The 22,660-nt window shown below is 39.2% G+C and overlaps 1 protein-coding gene across 1 annotated transcript in view; it reads right to left on the minus strand.

Moving 5' to 3' along the window:
• LOC124271750 overlaps positions 1–22,660 on the minus strand; it is a 387,369-nt gene that overhangs the window by 121,794 nt on the left and 242,915 nt on the right. The window contains exon 18 of the mRNA XM_046706916.1: positions 18,942–19,056. Coding sequence (XP_046562872.1) covers positions 18,942–19,056 — 115 coding nt within the window. The remainder of the gene's footprint in view (positions 1–18,941; positions 19,057–22,660) is intronic.

A 22,660-nucleotide genomic window follows, 5' to 3' on the forward strand; every position in this document is an offset into this window, starting at 1 on the left:
GTTTCCACTCTGTCGGATATGGTCAAGCTGAGTGGGACAGTGAATCGGCAATGACGTTTTCCACCCCTGTGATTTGCCGTGTTGTTTACTGAGTCCACCAAGTGGAAGAACTGTTAGGTCCAATGAAAGAGTTGTGGGGAACCTGTGGATCCCATCTGATTGATATACGACACTACTGCAGCGTTGTCCGAACGGATCAGATAGGCTGGTTGACAGAAGAAGTCATCACCAATGAGTGATTGCCAAAATGGCTGCCCTGAACTCAGAACATTGATGTGGCACATTTGGTCTGCAGGAGACCACAGCTCTGCCACTTGATGATTGAGATGGTTAGCTCCCCACCCATGTAGAGAGGTGTCTACGTACAGGTGATGTACTGGAGCAAACGACCTTTAAAGAGACTCTGCTGCAAACATTCAACTCGTCCAGCCAAAATTGGAGATGGTGGGACATGATTACACCCAGTGATACACCATAACGCTGTTACACGTAGTCTGTAGTAACAGGACTCAGTAAAGCTTCGTAAAATATTCCTGCATACCACGCTTGTCTAGTAATGCACAAACGGGTAGTTGTAGAGATGATATCTACATCGAAGGATTGATTCGTTGAACCAAATCATTCATCAAAGGGGAAGATCGGATGGTAGATTAAATCTGGAATGAAAAGAGCCCCGGTGACAGGAGGAATCTTGAAGATCCGGGATTGTCAGAACCTCAAGTGCCTGCGCTACTGACATAACTACTACCTTGTGTTCAACCAGCAGAAAAAGGGTACCAGGTGGGATAAGTGACTAAAATCTTCTAGCGCCCCACAGGCCGTAGTGTAATCCGGAGAACCAAGTCAGATTGCCATCCTTATAGTATGCCACTCCATGGTGAGGAATTCAGTGCATCACAAATGCCCTGAATATTAACATCATGTTGAAAGCTGGTATGATACGACAAAACTGACCATATCTAGTTACAAGTTCACAATCCTCGATGAGGATGTCAAAAACCAGTGTTAACAAGTTCCGATCCTTCATGTTGAATGTAGTAAGGAAATCATCTGGTATCTTGCTCTAGATAGTTGTAGGTGATCGGCGAACCAACTGATCATGTGTGTTGAAACAACCAAAACAATTTGAACATCTTAAAGGCGGCTGGTAGGTACAGATTTGCTGAACCCTAAGGAGCATTCTAAAGATGTGTCGTGTTGGAAGTAACACAATGCGACAAAGGGAATCAGTTCGATTCAGTTAATCATTAGAGTTGGTAGGCAAAGTCTGATGAACAGATGATTCGGCGAATGCTGAACGCTGTCGGATCGGCAAATACTGCTGGATCGGCAAACTGGTCTGGTTTGGTGACCAGGATCGGTTCAGTGATCTAGGTGGGTTTGACTATCGTGATCGGATTGGCAATCTGTTTCAGTGAGAGAAGATCTAGAATGGTCCTGTGATCTGGTTCGTTCAGGTGATATGACTCGGCAGGGTGGTCTGGTTTGGTTGCGTAATCTAAAGCACTAAAGAGTCATTCAGGACCAGTGCACTGGTCTAAAGCGGTAAACCCAGCAAGAGTACCGCTCTGGTGTGAAGCCAGGGGTTCAACATTTTTTTAAGTGACTTTAAGAAAGTAACTTGTCCTGACTAATTTTCCACTTGCCCTGATTTTATGACATAATTATGATGATGTAATTATGAAAGAAGAAATCAACATGGTATTTGATGTTAATGTTTACTGGACTATTTATTGAAAAGTGATAAATAGCAAAGAAAGATAACTCTACTTTATTATCATTGCGAAATGTAATAGCTACATTTTGAGCAGATATGAAATTAAATCCAAGTTTATTTGCGGTTTGAAACCATAAGTGAGAATTATCTAGTAGCCCACGGACAAGTAAGATACCATTATTTGATTGCCCGAAATGAAAACTGACTTGTCCCGGGCGTCCGGCAATGGGATTTTTGAACCCCTGGAAGCCCTGAAAAAATTGGGAACAGCGTACTGGTCTAAAAGGCCAAACCAAACAGAAGCGACCCATGGGTAGGGCTGCTCTGGGTCCGAAGTGCAGTACAATGTGGTAATGGTGTATTGGACTGTAGCGTTGTTCCAATTGAAAACAGAGCATTGGGTTAAAGCTTTGTTCCGATTGAAAACGGTGCACTGGTTTGAAGCGTTGATCCATTTGAAAGCGGCACACTGGGCCAAAGCGTTGGACCAAATTAGAATGGTGAACTGAAGTGAAACGGTGCACTGTCCTCTTCTTCCCTTTGTGAAGCGACGCTCTGGTACAAAATGTGCCAGGCCGAACTGAAGTAGCACTCTGGCATGCATTGATGAACCAAACAAATGCGTAGGGCTGCTCTGGAGCGTCGGTCTGTGTGAGAGCAACGCACTGGAGTGAACACTCGACCCATACATTATCAGAGCACAAGGGAGCAACACTGAATGGAAGCGGTGCACTTGGTGGAAAACGCCGAACTAACAGGGATTGTTCAACTTGATATCACTGGAGTTGGAGGGATCGCCATAGACAACAATAAGTCACTGTAGGTAAGTTAATGAATGAGTGAGTGAGTTTAATTTTACGCCGCACTCAGCAATATTCTAACTATATGGCAGTGGTGAGTAAATAATCGAGTCTGGACCAACAACATGAGCATCAATCTGCGCAGTTGGGAACCGATTCCATGTGTCAACCAAATCAGCGAGCGTGACCACCTGATCCCATTAGTCGCCTCTTATGACAAGCATGGGTTACTGAAGATCAATATTCTAACCCGGACCATCACGGGTTAGGTAAGTTAATGCCAATCCAGAAAACAGACACACATTGCCAGTAGGCGCTGACAATGCTGTATCAGTTGTTTGAGAAATAGTCACTAGATCTGTCGATCGGGACTGTGATTGCGAGGTATGAAGTACTACTACACGAGTGAGTGAGTGAGTGACTAAGTGAGTGAGTGACTAAGTGAGTGAGTGTGTGTGTGTGTGTGTGTGTGTGTGTGCATGCGTGCGTGCGTGCGTGCGTGCGTTACGTATGTACGTGTACTGTCACAGTGTTTTCTCTTCCTGGAAGATCAATTACTTGTCCCCTGAAAAGTAGAGATGAGTAGCAGACAGACCTTAACACACGTCCACACCAGTGGGCCACAAGAAATAGAACGACAGTGGTGAGATGTCACATGACCATCTGAGCGCTCAACACGCTTTACAGAGATGATTGACAGGTATAGGAGCGGGGGAGCGGTCGGGTGGGAGAGAGATCAGAAGATTTGATTCAACTCAGCCTACAGCACGTTTCCATGCCTTGGTCGAAGTGGAGAGAGAAGTAAAAAAAGGAAAACTAAGTTCTATGGATAGTCAACTTCTTTATTGCAATGAGTGCGACCTTTCGGTGTAGGTACTAATACCATTATCAAGCGAGTGATAAAAATAGAGAGAGAAGTGCATACCATGAGATAGGATAAGTTTAAAAATTGATTTATATCAATTCTTTTCTCATGAAAACCATCCATCGTCACCATCCATATCAATTCATGTAAAACTTAATTTACCAAACAGCAAATCAGAGCTATTAGATTGTCTTGCATCACTTGAGTATGACTCTGTTCCTGACATTGATGCCAAAGTGTTTGATGGCGCTGCCGTTGTTCATGCACTGCATAGAGGTGATTCCCAGACGTTTGGTGATTTTTTTTTACTTCTTCTTACTATAGATGAAGAGACAACTGGAGGAGTGCCATCATATTGACATTGCTTGGGACATCTACAAAGAAGGTAGCCTGAAGGAGACAACATGAGAAAAGCGAAGAAAAGGCAGTAGAAGAAAAGTTTCCCGTTATACTAGACTACCTATGATGATTGCTCCTTTTCCAAAAGAATCAAAAGGACAAAGAAGAATTCTTTTCATTCTTAACAGATGGTGTGGCTAGCAGCTCTTACCAACCAGGAAAGGTGGTGTTCATAACAGCTGTGGAGTCAGTGGTGACAGTAGGAAGTGAAGAGGATATGCAGTGCACTGATCAGGATGAGGCGGATATCAGAATCTGCCTTCATGTCATGGTTAGCACTGTCGACACAGATATTGTTGTTCTAACTGGTTGAACTAAAGTCTGCTGTTCAGCTGTGGGTGTCATTTGAAAAAGAGAAAAACTTCAGATATTATCACATCAACAGAATATTCCAAGATCTTGGCTGTCAAAGATGAGTGGCACTTCCCTTTTTCCATGCATTCACTGATTCTGACATCACAGTTCAGTGGAAAAGGCACAAAAAATGCTTGGAACACTTGGATATCCTATGAGGATGTGACTGAGAGATTTCCTTTTCCTGCACAGCATCCATTCCAACCTGTGGACAAAGACTCAGAAGTGTTTTCATCACTTTGCATTCACATGCATCATGTCTGACATCACTACATCAGTGATTATAGTCAATGAACTGCAACAAAAGATGCTCTGCCATGGGCGCAAGATCAAGTTGACGCAGAACCTTCCTCCCACGCAGGATGCTCTGCTACAGCACACAGACAGGAGCTTGTACCAGGCCAGCATATGGCTTACTTGTTTACTTCCCAGGCAGAAAGCACCAGAGCCAGATTTGTTTGGTTGGACAAGGGACGATAACACATGGCGACCAGTGTGGATGACACTGCCAGAAGCTTCACAAAGTTGTCGAGAACTCATCAAATATGACTTATCAACCTCTATGCCCAAAGAAGTGCATTTGTAAATCTTTTCATCTTCTATACACATCGCTCTGTAAATGCAATGGGAACTTTTCAAGGAGAATTCAGAATCCCAGAGATTGATGTTTGATAAAATGTTATCAGGTGACTGATCAAAACAGTAACTTTTTCATCAAGTGGATGATGAATTATATCTTTTTCTACTAAACATAAATCTTGTTTGTTATATTTATTGAAAGTATTAGAAATAGCCCTTTGAATGGCGAATATATCTCACATATTGCAACAAAGGTAGATTTTTTTATAGCTGCGACTATTCTGGGTGGACTTCAGCACTCTTTGATTATTGGCGGCCATCTTGGATTTTTTGGAAAAGAGGCCCAACAAATCGGGCACACCCATAAAATATGTTTTATCGTGATATTCCCCAGCACTCTGCAAAGTTTCATGCTTTAGCCCGCCATGTATCTATTTTGTGCTATACTTCAGTGTTTTATGATGTGATAAGGATTTTTATAATATAGCTATGTGGCAGTGTTATCTGTTTTATATGTTTTATCTTGATGTTCTCTTGCACTGTGCAAGGGTTTCTGCTTTAATCCAGCAGGGAAAGTCAAGTAGTGTTAGAATTGAAAATCCTTGATTTTTGGTAGCCATCTTGGACGCCATCTTGTATTTTTTTTAAATGGGCCCAAAAATTCAGGTAGACCCCCAAAATTTGTTTTATCATGATGTTCCCTAGCACTGTACAAGGTTTTCTGCTATAATCCATTCTACAGTGTTAGAATTGGAAATCTTTAGATTTTGGTGGCCATCTTGGATTTTTCGGAAAATGGGCCCAAAAAATCGGGCACACCCATAAAATATGTTTTATCGTGATATTCCCCAGCACTCTGCAAAGTTTCATGCTTTAGTCCGCCATGTATCTATTTTGTGCTATACTTCAGTGTTTTATGATGTGATAAGGATTTTTATAATATAGCTATGTGGCAGTGTTATCTGTTGTTGGCCAATGTTGTAATCTTATTGCATGGTACCTTGTTTCCTTAAGTTTCGGGTAGAAGTTATTTTATTCATTAATGTTAGCAGTGGCGCGGTATTTAGTATCTATAAATTCTCTTGGAATAAAATATGGACTGATATTTTCTAGAACAGGATAGAGTAATCCAGCAGAGTATGAAACATTCTGGAAGGTGTAAAGACTATCTCTGTGAGTTTAGTAAAGACACACACATACATAAAGGGCAAGGGCATGTCTCTCTCATCTCAAATTATGCATCAAGACCAGTGGTTGTATAAAGATTCCAACTGTACTACCACTTTGTTGATTCCTTGCATTGTAATTACAGTGCAGTATTTTGTATTACTTGGCAACTTAGTTAATTTCATAATACAAGTGTTAATGGACGATCTTTTTCAGTTTATCTTCCTTCACTAACCCTCTAGGTGTGGTGGTCCATACAGTCCCACTTCATGGTTGCGGTGTTACCAGTAAATTGAGAATACTCTGGAGAATATCTAATAAAAGGCAATAATGCACTTGTCTTGAAGTGTGTGAATGAGTGAGCATATTTTTAAACCATGTGGGGTATCAGGGATACTCTACAAGAGGGATAGGTCACCCGCTTGCTTTCTTTACCATTTGTACTAATTAGTGTGTGCCTCATCATGCTCCAACGCACACAGTGACTTGGTTCGTTCCCAGCACAACTTTGGCTGCGTTTAACAGTACTTCAGCCAGTTTATTGTATCAGTCGGAATTTTACAATGAATGAATGAATGAATGAACTATAGCAAGAATTAAGAGCAAGAATTATATGTGAATGAATGAAAGAAATAAAGAAAAAGCGTTGTAAACACCTTTCCAGTTTTGTCAAATACTAAGATCAACAAGAAAGAAAGAAGTTTTAGAACTATAACACTCAAGCATCACAAGCATCAACGGCGGATCAGAACAGATCGGCGATATGTCATATTTTTCACACACATCAAATACACCCTAACAATTTCTTTTAAATTATAAAACTATCACTATTACTTGCAAACACCTTTCACCTGCTGGTATATTCTCCTCATAAAAATTAAAGGTGTATGTGAAAGAAGTTTTTAGAGATAGAATTTAGTCTTCCTTTGCTGTGTACCAAGAATTGAAGCCAGTGAGCTACAACATGCCGACTTGAAACTTTACTACAAATCTACTGTACTAATACTGACACTAATAACAATTATTTGACTTAAAATGAAGTGACAGAATAGGTAACTTATCTTCTACATGTAGGTTTTCAGTTATCACAACACTCAGCGAATGTAATCAGCTGTTGAAAATAAACCGGGCTCAATCTTAAAAACTAATTAAGCTGTCGCCATATTGGCTACACTGGTCACTGGACATGATATCATAAATCTCATAAACTGATTGGATGCAAAATACATAGTTGACTTTCATTTGGTATAATTTTTAAATATATTGTGCAAATTAACACACACAAAAATAATCTGAATAAACTGACATAAGAGGAAGTACTACAATAAAAGCAACACTTAAAAACAGCTGTTAAATTCTGCAAGCTATTTCTTTGTTATTTACTAGTTATGGTACAAATATGATTTTTTTACCTCGATATTTAATCATGACATGTAATCAAATGCTTATACATATTTCTTATAATATGCAACAGTGAAGTTCCTTTTGTATCCTCCAAACAGTGTTGGCCCATAAGTATTTTCAGGCAATTAAAATTGCTTGCAATACAGCGATTACTACTCCCTTTGCTGTAACCAGTGTTTGGTGGTATAAACCTACACGTTATTTGTCATCATTCACTTGATGGTCAGTTAATGAATTTATAACAGGTATAATTAGTGGTAACACCACTCAGACTACCCGACAAAGGTTCCCATTTCTTGTGTCTGGAGTAAATACTCAGCATTATGAATTAAGGTCTGATGTGGCAAATGTATTACATCTTATGTAATATGCGTATGGAAGTGCAGCAAGACGAATTATCAGCCGAGTTACAAAAACAAACATTGATCAAAGGAGTAACTGATAACACGCTGATTGATTAAGTACTTTTATCCTGCACAGCGGATTTGTTGTCAAGAGGTAATGTTTATGCATGTAGATTTACTAATCTTTACTGAATACACCCTGTCGTAAAGTACCGGTGTAAAAACAACGTCCTTCTTTCAAAGGATTAACTGTCAATGTGTTGATTGATTGCTCATTATTGGCTAACTAAATTACTTCTTTAAAGAATGGCGGACATCATGCAATTAGTTGCCAGGTGTGCTATCTTGGATGACCATTGAGACTATACACCAAGGTGAAAAACCTGAAACGATATATCCCTTTTTCGCATATTAGACTGTTAAAAGACACTTGACATGGAACAGGATTCTTTGTCAGCTGCAGATGAATGGCATATGATTCCTTTATGTGGATATTGATGGATACATTCCTTGGAAGTGGTAATAACCTAACATTATTGCTGTAACTTTAGTCTGTTTTATTTTTAAGATTTGCATTTTGTATTTATTCATTTGTGGTACCATTCAACAGAATCATTTTTTTCCCGCCGTGATGTGTAATGAAACAGACAACATATACACTAGGTTGTACTTAGGGTGTGTGTCTTGATATTACAGTCATGTTATAAATTTACTACAAGTATAAGCAGATCGTATGCTTTTTATTAGTTTCAAAATGCATACAAATATGACAATAAACTAATAAGGATTATAGGACAAAACAAAAAGACGTACATTGACTTGTTATTTTTCAGTCCTAATATTTTTTACCACTGGAAGATGGTTAAACTTCAAAATGTCTTCATTTGTTATCATAAAAATGAAGATGCAAATATTATCGAGTAAAAAGGATTTCATTTTTGTTGATCAATCTATACCTATACTATCAAATGCACATGCGGGTGTCCCAGCAGAGGTCACAAACCAGTAAAAAAACTGGGATATCATATGGGTACTCACAGGAGGAAAACAATAATAAAAGCAAAAAACCAGTCAATGGAAATTGCTCTGGGTCAGTGCCCCTTTAACTGCTGCAATAGTTAAAGGTCACATAAACCCTAGGGGGTACAAATACATAAATCACTAACTGGCATCGTTATAAATGAAACCCCGTCATTAAAACTACTCATTTCAACCTTTAATTGACTAAAATCGACCTTTTTGACAACAGTGCACAATTCTCACCCGCGAACGAAATTTCAACCAATCAGAGCGGAGCGCCTCTGTGACGTCATATGAGGAATAGCTTTGAGGGCCGATGCAGAATTCATCTACATTTTAGGGGTTAAATTATCTTGTTTACAGGCTTGTATAAACCTGAAATCGTGACAATTGTTGTGGAAAATGAAAGCTATATGTTCTCACAATCTACTGTCATTTAATTTTGTCTCCTGCTTTGCCTAGTTTCCGAGGTACAACTTGTTTTCATAGACGATTCTGTCAAAATCGCTTGATGTCGTTAGGCCCTATTTGTATAATGACTGATCCAAATTGATCCCATTTCTGTGTTTTTTTACCTCGATATTTAATCACGTCATGTAAAAATCTGTTTGTTTTCTCAAAACAGTGTCGGCCCATAAGTTTTCACATGCAATACAGCAATTAATACTCCCTTGTTGTAACCCGTGTTAGGTGGTATAAACCTACACATGTTATTTTTCATCATTCACTTGATGGTCAGTTAATGAATTTATAACAGGTATAATTAGTGGTAACACACTTAGATTACCCGACAAAGGTTCCCATTTGGCATTTCTTATGTCTGGAGTAAATATTCAACATTATAAACATCGATCAAAGGATTAACCGATAACACGCTGATTGATTAATTAGTTTTATCTTAGTTTATGTATGTAGATTTACTAATCTATACTGAATACACTCTGTCGTGTCGGTGTCTGCGTAAAAACAACGTCCTTCTTTCAAAGGATTAACCGGCAATACATTGATTGATTGCCCATTATTGGCTAACTAAATTACTGTTTTTAAAGAAAGGCGGACATTATGCAATTAGTTGCCAGGTGTGCTATCTTGGGTGACCAATGAGACTATACACCAATACCTGAAAAGATTTATCACTTTTTCGTATATTAAACTGTTAAAAGACACATCATTTGGAACAGTTTTGTGGATATTGATGGATACATTCCTCGAACAAGGTAATGGCCTGATATTGTTCCTATAACTTTAATCTGTTTTAATTTTAATATTTGCATTTTGTTTTTATTCATTTGTCGTAGCATTCAACAGAATCAGTTTTCGCCGTGAAGTGTAATGAGACAGACAACATGCACTAGGGTGTGTGTGCGAATTATGATTCACATTGGCAAACTATACAATGTCTAGATATTACAGTTCTGTTATAAATTCACTATAAGTATCAGCAGATCGTCTTTTTTTTATATAGTTTCAAAATGCATACAAGTATGATAATAAACTAATTAGGATTATAAGACCAAATATAAAGACGCACATTGACTAGTATCTACATACTGGTGAGTGGACATTAACCATGGGAATGTAGCAAAGAAATTTATCGCGCAGTATTGTGACTTCGACCCCACCCTGGCTTCCGTGGAAGAAATCATTATGTTATAAGTTGTGTCATGCAAAATCCTTTTGGTTATGATTCCAATACATATTTAACTACTGGTAGAAAGTAGTCTTGATTTTCTAACTTGATGAAAACAAACTATAATCTCATTAATTCTAACAGATTTTTTATTTTTAAAATGGCCCCTGTCAGGAACATCTGCCAGTCTGAGGGATAAATGGTATTTAGGTTTGTTTTCACCGAAGTTACAAAAATCAAAACTACTTTCTACTGGTAGTAAAATATGTATTTGATTGATGGCCAATAGGATTTTTGCATGACATAGCGATAACATAACAATTTCTCGTGGCAGCGAGGTGGGTGTCAATATAATACTACTTACAATATTATTGTTACCGACCACAACCTCACTTCGAGGAGGAAGAAATCGTTATGTTACGAGTTGTGTCATAGAAAATCTTTATGGTCATCAATCATATGCATATTTTACTACAACTAGTAAATAGTTTTGATTCTTTAACTTCCGTGAAGCGATCTGAACACAAGTAAGATATCGTTTCAGGCTTCCACAACGCTCACTTTGCACTCACAAACATAACCCATTTAGCACGAACTGCGGGGTCCTGTGGAAATCTGTGCATGGGGACACCATCGCCTCGACCCTAGAGCAATTGATGACAAAGCAACGATTCGGCATGTAAGTCGTTGATGTCGAGAAATCATCAAAATGATGAGCATGTTACATTTTCTATACAACTAACTGAAAATCGTTCCTCATATGACGTCACTGCAGTGCTCTGGCGACAGAGTTACGTAACCTGTCTGTGGTTTCGTTGGCGGGCGAGAGTGAAGCAGGCGACTTTTTGGCCACTTTTAATCGCTCGGTATTAATTAACCACAAGTTTTTAAAGAATAAATTTGGTGTTCCGCATAAGACTAACCACAAATCTTTCATATGTAATGGTTAAAAGAGTAACAAAAAACAAAGTTTATTGGTTCTTTAAGGTATTGTCATGGGTTATAAACCAAAGCTGATACATTCTTCCACTATCTGCCATCTGAGACTAAGTAAATGATACTGTTTTAAACTAACAATCACTCAAAAACATGTGCCTGTTGAAAATATTCTGTTGTAAAAGACCGATCCTCAATGAAGGTGCAACAAGGTAACACATTAGTTTGGCTTTAGATGTCATATGCAGACTGAGTTGAGAAAGAGGATGAAGTGAGAAGTTGGACTGGTGAGAGTCATCATCCTTTGGACAACAAGATCGCCCATTGTATAACCTTTCTCTGCTGCTTGCTGGTTTCACACTGAATTTTATTACATATAAATTTTAAGTATTATCAATAATGAACATATTTTTTAGAATACTACCTCTAACGCTTGATTAGCTTTTATCCTGAAGCTTGTTTTTGATCCACAGGTATAACTAAAAAGGAACAATTACATGTATTGTTACAAATTGTTAGTAAACTTACCTCTGGATTATGGTAGCCCTATTCCTGTGGATTCATAGATTACATACAGAAAATCAAAAGAAATTTTAACACTAAGTCATAGCTATTCCTAGTGGTATACCTAATCTACCCCTGAGTTATCTCCCTTGATCCTGACGCCATTGTATTGTTCTCCTTGAACCCTTCATAATTTTTCTAAAACACAACACATCTATGACATCTTCTAAGGATAATTTTGCGGACATAGGGTGGAAACTACTCCCCATAATCCAGAGGTAAGTTTACTAACAATTACTAACAATACATGTAATTGTTCCTAATTATAATGTAAACATTCCCTCTGGATTATGGTAGCCTGAATCCCAAGTAAGGAAGGAGGGTTATCCCTTGGAAGATACTACCCTCTATACACTAGCTGAGAGTTGATGACTCAACCTCCTAAGAATAACTATGACTTAGTCAGAGATAAACAATTTATCTCTAGATTGGTCAGTAGCAGTGAGGGAATACATTCCCAGAGATGGTGAGTCTTCTAACTTCCCTCAGTTATGGTTGATATAATAGATATCATGATGATTCTAATCCGTAATAGTAGGGATTATATAATCCCTGACACCATAAATCCGGATTACGATAGATTCCTATAAATGTATCATGATTCTATCTGAATCCCAAAATATGTCATTAAACCTAATATTCTTTAAAATTATGACGTCACTTCCGGTAACTATGATGTCACTTCCTGTTTGATGATGTCACTTCCGGTAACTATGATGTCATTCTGCTTGTCGTAAAAGGTAACTAATGAAATCGGGGAGGTCAGGTTTGCTGACTTGGTTAACCATATATGACACCATATCCCAACTGCGTAGATCGATACTCATGTTGTTGATCACTGGCTTGTCTGATCCCAAGTCGATAAATTATAGGCCCTGTCATAAGGCTGTAATATTGCTCAGTGATGAGTAAAACTTAACTCGCTCACTCCATGCATGATTGATACTCGTCTACCCGTGAATAAACTATAGAGTACCCCAGCTGCCTACGAATATAGACTCCAGACTATGTCTCTATTTACATTCCTTAATGAATCCAGTCTCTGAATCTGTTCAAAGGAAGTGAGACGACGTAATATATTCCCTTGATTGGCCATAGCATCCGCTAGAGATATATAAACCACGTCCAGGAAACAAATGCGCCAACGCCCCCTCTTGAGCTGTGTCCTTTATAACCCAGAGTAAGCTTAGAAAACTGGAGGAGCAAAGCCCGTAGACCCGCGGCAAACATGCAAGAATAGGATAACATACCAATGGATGTCCGAGCAGCCATATCTAACTCCTTGAATCGCTATTGTACACGGAAGTGTTTGCTCACGGAAGCCGCTTAACTTCTTGTGAGAGGGCAAAATCCTAATCTAAGTTTGGCCGGGATAAATATATCGTGAATGGTGTAGACCTGGGCAGGTTCTATCCCACATCGTGGCCTTGCCTAAGTTATAATACTCCAATGGTTACTTAAGTAATGAAGTATGCGACAAGGACAGCTTGGGCATCCCTTCTGGCAGTAATCAGCAACCCAACTCCACGGGTAAGTCAATTCCCTGATCCTCAAACAGAGGTGGAAGGATATTGGGATAAAGACCATATAATAGTTCCAACTTCTCCATTAAACTTCAACCCGGCGAGAAATCCTCTTCTGAAAACATCCATAGTTAGTACTGTCAACAAACCTCTCACATAGTGAACTCCGGTTGTGAGAAGGGATATACCGATGAAGCGACCAGATCGGCCAAGTCAGACATCAATAGGGTCAAGGTCGGATTATCCGAGTCAGTATATGCCTACAGTTCTGTGGCTGTATTCTCTGATCAAACCGCTAGGCCCGTGGCTGTCGGGTTGCTGGGATGACAAGCCGTTGTCAATAGCCGCCTATCCGGTATTATGGCTCAATCCGGGACAGGAATCCCGTGCACCCGGGACAGTATCAAGCCCGTGAAAGTCCTGCTGCCTAGTCCCACCACGGAAAAAGATAGCAGGCCCGTGGCTCTCGGTTGCTGGGTTGACAAGCCCATTGTTAATAGCCGCCGACCCGGTGGTATGGTTCAAGCCGGAACAGGAATCCCGCACTCTCGGCACGGTATCCAGTCCGTGACAGTCCTGCGGCCATCCCACCGTGGGGAAGGATAGCAGGCTGTGAGTGAGAGGGAACCGCCACGGATAGCTGGTTCTCGGTAACCAAGATCGCGGAGTGTGCAGCCTGAGCCACGGTCACGCCCGGACCCAGAGCCAGCTAGACCGACTCTGTTCCCGTCGCCTGAAGCCCTTGGCTTCTCCCCTGAAGGGGACCAGCCCCCTGCTTACGCCAGGGCATGGTAACCATCTTTCCCGGTCATAGCACCCCTGGTTTCCGTCAGGAAATGACTTTGGCCCCCGGCTCGTGCCATCGACCACCAAGTGATTGCGGCTATCTGCCGTTTTGCTGGGTAAATAAGTCTCCTCAATTGCTTCAATAGCCGGGCTAAATTCCATGAGGGTGGATGATTAGATTTTGACCTAGATCTGGATTTAGGCTCAGATTTAATAGACAAAGAAGGCGATCCCGTGTTGGATTTCTTAGTTCCCGAGAATTCAGAAGATGAAGATACTTACGCTTCCTAGCCATAGAATGAATTTTCTCCATAATAAGCCAACTGTAATCTGACATAATAGACCTCTATCTGATAAAGCACGGCAATCCTTGAAGAATGAGACACATAGAGAGTGGGGATTGACATCCACCATAAACTTCTGGCATAGGAGACATATGTTATGCGCCATATTCGTTCTAGTCAAAAAGGGCGGAAAATTTTCAAAGTCCAAAAACAAGTGAGTGATTGAGTATGGTTTTATGCCACTTTTTAGCAATATTCCAGCAATATCACTGCGGGGAACACCAGAAATGGGCTTCACACATTGTAGCCATGTGGGGAATCGAACCCAGATCTTCGGCATGACGAGCGAACACTTTAACCACTAGGCTACCCCACCGCCCCACCAAAATCAAGAAAATACACGTAAATAGAATATCAAATAGTAATGCAATTGAACGTTGATATGGAATGCGATGTAACTGACCTGTTTATGAAGAAATGAAGACTTGATTGAAAAATAAATCTCACTGAATCTCTGCACGTCATACGTGTGGACCATACAGAAAAATTATGAAGAGTTCTAGGAGAACAATACAGCGACGTCCGGATGAAGGGAGATAACTCAGGGGTAGATTAGGTATACCACTAGGAACAGCTATGACTTGGTGTTAAAATTTCTTTTGATTTTCTGTATGTAATCTGTGTATCCACAGGAATAAGGCTACCATAATCCAGATATGTTATAATTAGGAAAATTTAAAATCCATGGAGTTGAACTTTCTTACTTCCTAGAGGTCTTCCCTACCACTATCTGAAGGGGATGTATCCCCTGATAATTTTTTCATAGGGTACCTTCAGTGAATGAAAAGTATTCTGGGATTCCAGAGGAAGGATGGGTTGCAGTGTTCAAAATAATTGCCTGCCCAGAGGCCCAGCGCCAATTGTTATTGTATCGGGCCGGCAGTTTCAAATATTTGATGGCCCATGTGGCCTTTAGTAAATTATCTGTCATTTGTTGTTTTGTTTTTTAACTGGAAACTTTCCCTTCACTATCTGGTATTTCAGGGCTTTACGCATAGGAATGGCAACACCAGTTTTCAGCAAATGGAAACGTTTCTCTGCGCCTTGATTATGTAGAAACAGTGTGAAACTGCATTGACAGATCCAAGGGAGGTTCCCCAGGGGCTCAACACCCAACACCCCCCACCGCCTTGAAAATTCCTGGATCCGCCTATGCTGTGTACAGTGTAGTGATTTTGATTTATATGGTTTGACGTTAACAAACTGGGCATGCAGATTTCATTCGGGGCCTGTAGATTTTAAAGGAGAATACGAACGAAAACAAAACTTTTGACATATTGTAAAGGATATTCTAAAAGTCACATTCCGTCATTAGAATTCAAATTTTTTTTTGTAAAATAGCAACAAAAACAGAAAAAAAGTACTCGTATTTCCGCCTATTACGGAAACACCCATCAGTTAATGAGCAGAGGGGTATCACGTGACATGATGTCATATGTGCCTGTTGCTGATGGCTTTCTCTTTGATTTCACCTCACAACTTAACAGTGTCCATGGATTATGAAGCAGTAAAAGAAGTTCCAGATGTCATCTCTGAAATTGATGTTAGACCGTATCAATACAATCCGATCTAAAATCTTGCAAGGCAGTCTTCCGGTGAAGATGAAGAGGAAGAATCAAGCGAAACAGAGGCACCGTTTGAGGTCAAAATAAATTTAAAAATATACCATATCATTTATAGTATGACCAGAAATTATAGAGAATTTTAGGAATATGTTTAATTGGATTTCTAGTATAAACAACCTTGACCAGGTATCAAGTGCTTGGTTTCATTCAAGAGAAACAACTCCGTTAATCCTTTTTCATTAGTTTGTGAAGAGTTATCCCCCTTTGTTTACTTGCTAGCAGACGACATTTTCAGTGATCCTCAGTATGGATGATTTAGAGAAGAGGAAGTTGATTTTAGAGTATTATAACAAGAACATCAGATCAGTTAAAATGATTTCAAGTAGAACAGGCATCCCTTTGTCCACTGTTTATTGTGTTTTGAAAAATATTGCAAATGGATATGGCATTGAGCACCAGGGAGACGCAGATGTCGGTTACAGGAGGCAGCTTGGGATTCTTGTTTCTAAAAACAAACGAAGGAGTTTAGAAAACTTAAGGCTGGATATGATTGATAGATGAACTGTGGCTGTCTGTAAGGAGACAATTAGAACTGAGCTGCATGCAATGGGTTGGCAGAAAAGTCAAGGAATTCCATCACCGATCATGAAACTTGAACAAAATGAGCGAAGGTTGAACTGGTGCTTACAGCATAGAAATTTTAACTGGGAAAATGTGATTTTCTCAGATGAAAGTTCTGTGTGGCTGTTTCCTAATACACTGAAATTCTGGGCCAAACAAACTGAAAAACCTTTGTATCAGCGCCCAAGTACAGTCCGAAATTTAACGTGTGGGGTGGCATATTTGTTTTAGGGGCAACGCCCCTCTGTGTATTTGAAGGGAATATGAACAGTGAGCGGTACACAGATATTCTCGAGGGACATTTACTTCCATCTGCTCACATGTTCTATGGAAATTTTATGATTTTCCAGCAGGACAACGACCAAAAACATCGTTCAAAGCATTCACAGGCCTGGTTTCGGACCCAAAATCTGACATTATTAGATTGGCCAAGCTATAGCCCTGACCTAAATCCAATAGAAAATGTTTGGGGACTTATGAAGGAAAGTGTCAATAAGAAAAATCTGACAAATATTGCTGAAATGAAAAAGAGGTTGTCTGATATTGGGACAGCATCGACCACGACTTTCTAACTTCTTTGATCAGTAGTATGCCCCGCCGCATTGAAGCCTGCATTGCTGCCCATGGTGACTTGACAAAATACTAACTGTTTACCTGTCTTTGAATCTGGAGTTATGTTCTGCTAATAATCAGTTCGCTATACACTAATTTCAAAGTGAGCACCGCTAATTGTCAGTGACACTGATTGAGTTTGCTCAGTTTGTTATTCACACCGTTAATTAGTGTTAACTGGGACTCCCGCTGTAATATACAGAGGTTTATTCAGGACTTTTAAAACAGTTTGCTATAGCCGTCAGTTTGTTATATCCGTGTTCGTTATAAAAGTATTCTACTGTATTTCTTACAAAATTATGCTACTCATGCTCCTGTGAAATCATGACTTACTAAGAATTGCTTCAGCAGACAAACTTAAAGGTCACATGCAACGTAAAACACAACTTTGCAGATTCTGATACCTTTTGGTATGGACTTACCGAAACAAATCATCAAAAATGCAAATTCAACTTATAAAGTTGAAAAATAACGCGATGAAAAATAACGCGATGAAAAAAAACGCGCGAAATCGGAGTTCAAACGTTTCACTAATTTTCCCCAGACTTTTCTGGGGAAAACGGGTTTCAACAGCTGGGCTGGGCTCATAGCGTCGCGCCAGTGAATTGAGGCGCAAACTTGGAAGCGGGCTGTCGGTGAATACTTCGGTGAAGGCTTTGGTGTGAGCTATTTTCCTAATGCTTTGTTGATATCTCACAGGCGCGAGCTTTTTATATGTTATGACAGTAAATAAACTGTTTATATAATTTCATTTGTCTATTTCACCACACGTTCTTCTTACCCAGTCACTTTCTCAGTTCTATACTTAAAAGCAATGTCATTATTTAGCATTGACAGAATTTCTAACTGTGATATAAATATGTCGTTGTCACAGACAAAACTCAATGTCTTGTTTTATTGACACCTGTGTGTCTGCCTGCCTGTCTGCTAATGACAATATTCAATACACAACTGCGATCACTGACCACATGCAATTTGAACTCAACACCAATCAGGCTATACACCATAAACAAAACGCATTGATTTATGGCCCGAGTTCGGTCTCTGTCACATTATGTAATTACACAGACAGGCAGGTGTGATACTTGAACACATGACATGTTTATGATGTCTGTTGATTGCAAAATGTTATACACAAAAAATGAGCATGTATTTACAAAACCCAACATCTCTATATATACACACACACAATGACCCGTGAGGGCATCTGCATATGAACCAGCCGTTACACTTGAGTGCACACCCACCCGCTCTGACTGGGTTCGGTATCCCGGCTGCTTCGTTTCTTGGGAAGTAAACTCAAGTACACAATATTGCACTTTTGATTTGCGATTGTACGCTTATAATTTTGTTTATATGTTTTTTCATAACCAGCAATGTATATTATATGTCATGAATAAGTGATAATTGTGTTTTAATTATGTTTGATTTTTTGGTTGCATGTGACCTTTAAATGTCTCTGTAGTTCTGTGTGGAAGTACATATTAAAGAATGTCCATTCCATAATATTGTAAAAAAATGTAATGTTTAATATGTTAAATTATATTTGTAAAAACAAACTAGTATTTAATATGTCAATATTGTTAAATAGGAACACCCACTGCAATGAAAATGTAACTGAAATGATTAAGGCTCCTCCACAACCATGCTTGAACATAACCCTCCATATCTTTGCCATTCACCTTATACAACAATATTTGATGATACTCACCTATCCCACTCTCTTCCAGTACCTTAGCAAGTCCAACAGCCTGGTTTTCTGGATCATTGTCAAACTTCCACTGTGTGAACTCTTCACAGGTTAGACCTTCATGCTGATCTTCCCACTGGTAAACACATAAGAAATAGTGAGAACTATAAGATTAACTTAAGATATTAGCTTAATATACTTAGCCAAAACAACATTTACTTATAAAAAAATGTTGTCCTCCAGGACTGGGTGAAATACTAAAACAATTGTAACACCTTCTGCAATTTCATCTCAAAAATACAAAAAACTAACATAGGAAAGTCACAATTATTTGATGGAAGCATTGTCTGCGTTGTTTACCTCATCTCAATCACATGACCTCAAAGAGGAGGAAAGCATGTCAAAGGTATGGAAACCTTCTTGAGTCATTCCCTATTAGATCTTAATGTTTTAATTTATCAATGCTTGGACTGCATATATTCCTTGCTCCTTGAGGCAATGCTTTGGCCTGTCAAGGGTTCCTACAGGTCTTCTCCTGATCAGGCCTTGTCAAGAGCTTACTCTGTTGTTGTAAAGGACATGATTGGACATGAAAGCTGCCAGAATGTTTTCTGTGATAGACATATCTCTTGAACTACTGACATCTCCCATGTAACACCTTCTCAATGTATAATTGTATGCCATAATCTGTTTGCAATTGTCGTATGACTCATTTTACGCTGTTTTTCGTGAAAGAAATTCCATATTTAAACCAGGTCAAAGTTCCTCTAGGTCAAAGGTTAATCATATCACTCCTTGAACTTTTTTGAAAAAGTAGTTCCCTTTTCAAACTTCAACACATTTATTATATGCACACTGACTACATCTGACAATGATGAATATAGTGTTATAGCTAAAATGGATGGAATTATCATGAAACCGCCCTCTAGTTATCAGAAATGAGTGGGCTGCTGCAAATGATAATAGCCACTGATTCCTCAACGACGGGCCATTATCAGTTCTGTTGTCAAATGACGTCACAGCAGGTGATGTCACGCTCCATAATGATGTCATAAATCTTGTTTCATTACCTAACAGTGGGTCAACAGCCCATTGCAAGGTGTTTGAAGTAAACTTACAATTAAATTTATGATACTGTTTTGTCTTTTTAAACACAAATTCCATCCAGTTTAGCGGGATAGGTGAGTTAATTGACCTAGGGCTTCTGCAAATGATAATGCGCTGAAAAACAGCGTCATCCCAATAGTGTTGAGATACATTCAAAGGTTTTGGCATTGTAAGGAATACAATGCTCCTGTGAACTTTCTGAATTTTCAATCACGATTTGACAAAGATTATTATAGAAAACTTGAAAGGATGGCAACAAGACATTGAAATATCTATTAAAAACAAGACTAGTAAGCATAAAATATACATTGTAAAGATGTATAACCTTTGGCTATAATACTTTTAAAAAAGATGTTATTATTCTGTTTTATATGGGGCCCTTTTGACTTGGGGTCTGAGGCCCTTTTGACTAGGACCCAGATACTTATATCATAAAACCTAATGATTGACTCTTCAAAAGACATATTTGTTGTAAGCTATTATATGTAAATGTTTTGCACAAATGTTCAATGGTGACTGGTCAAATTGTTTCATTTACAAAAAGTATCAGGCAATTGCAATCAAAGCTTCCATCAAATCTCAGGGATATCACCAGTAGACCTGTTTGAAAATTTGTGTATACATGTACCTGATTGCTATTTTCAGCTTTGTTAAGAACAAACTACACATGATAATCTTTATCTCTGAACATTAAACAATGCTTAGCATATCAGGAAACACAAATTAAATGGAAAATCATCTTGTGACATTGTTCTGCACATTTCACACCCTTATTGACAAATACACAATGCCATTTAGAAAGTGGTCAAATGTAACATATGTTATATTTGGGATTACACTTTCTTTGTAAAGTACAGATTCTAGTACTTTTGTTGGGTTGAGTCCCATCCGGGATTTGAACTCACACCCTCAGAGTCAGGCACCTAATTGCCAGCACACAAATTCAGACACCTAGACTGCTCAGCCACCATGGAAGCCGCAAATATAACATATGTTACTTATTGACAAAGTTTGGTACCAGCCTGCATTTGGCTGAAGGAATAGTAGGGCAGGCTGTCATGAATGAGGCATAAATGCTTAGTTTAATTCATGGGAGCAAAGGCAACTGGCATTATCCTGAATAATTTCACTCTTGCAATCAGTCTAAAATTGAAAATTTTAACTTTAAATTGTATATTTATAAATACTTATTCAAAAAAAATCTCATGGTTAGTACTTTCTCTTTCTTGATCGACAGTTGAGTGGAAACAAACTGCAAACAGAGTTCAAGGCCTCTCTTGTGCCATTCACCTGAACACACCCCACTGCCCCCATTCCTGGACATCCTGAAGCCTCTGTGAAGCATGCAGCATGCTCACCGGTTGATCATGTGATTCCTTTGTCTGATCATTCTCTACTTGGAGCATTAGCCATAACCTGTAAAGTAATCTATGTAGTAGGGTCGGACAGGCAGGCGGGAATAAATTGCGTGAGATAGGATAAGTATTTATAAATACAGTGGAAACCTGATAAGTAAAATCTCAAGGGACTTGCCAAAATTGTTTACTTATCAGGTACAATGTATTTTACTTATCCAAACTTATAAAAACCTGCAAATGAAAACCATATGCATGTATATGTATGCATATGTAACAATGAACAAATTATCAGGGCTGGCCTCCAGTTGTCAGTGTATTGTCAACTGCATGACGCCAGCGAGCTGTAAGTAGGATGTTTGTTTGACTGGAGACTGACACGTGCCCCTCATGTCGGATTATGTGGTGATCGCTAATTTAGTTATCCAGTCTCTTTTGTTAAGTAATTTACTTCCAGGGACCGTGAGAAGACGTTTAGTTAAGCGGTATTGTTTACTTATCCGAGTTTAGTTAACCAGACTCTAATAATGATAATTAATGAAGATATTTGCCGGGACCAAAGAAAAGTGTTTACTTATCAGGTCTGTTTAGTTAAGCGGTCTTTACTTAGGCGGTTTCCACTGTATACAATTTATAGTTAAAAAATGTCAAATTTTTAAACATATCCTATCTCCCAGTTAGTACTTATCTTCCACCCAGTGTCTGTGTATAGATGACAACCGTGTGATGTGGTGAAGGTGGACAAGGAGGCCGCAATTGCCTGATTGACTACTCCTATACTTGTGATGGGTTGCTTCTTCCAAAACCCCTTGGCGAACTCGGCACAAAAACTTCCAAGGAGTGGATGCTCCCGAGTAAATGATGGAGCCACTACATCTTGCCCTGACTCGCCAGAAACTGCTGCAGAATTAAAGTCTTTGACTCTAATCTGGACAATCCCTGCTTCGAAAGTCCCAGTTCATGCACACAGTTGAAAAAGAACATGGCCCGGTAAACTAAATTATTTTAGTGTTCAGTTGTGAATGACATCGCATGACCCTTGCTCCTTTGCTTAAGCTAGTCAAGGATGTGAATGGCAACTTGTAGCCCAAACGCATTGAAATCGACTGGAATTCGGTATTCACTGACGTGATTGCTCATGAGAGTAGTGAGTGGGTGAGTGAGTGTTGATCGCCTCTGCATTATAGTACAAGACTGTCCTCTCAGTCTATGATGAAGTCGTTAAATGATGACTGTACTTCAACGCCCTAGTGTACAACTAGGTGAGAAAGATCTGTG

This window comes from Haliotis rubra, unplaced genomic scaffold (assembly GCF_003918875.1).
Source record: "Haliotis rubra isolate DU_JTF1 unplaced genomic scaffold, ASM391887v1 Scf163, whole genome shotgun sequence".
NCBI lineage: Eukaryota > Metazoa > Mollusca > Gastropoda > Lepetellida > Haliotidae > Haliotis > Haliotis rubra.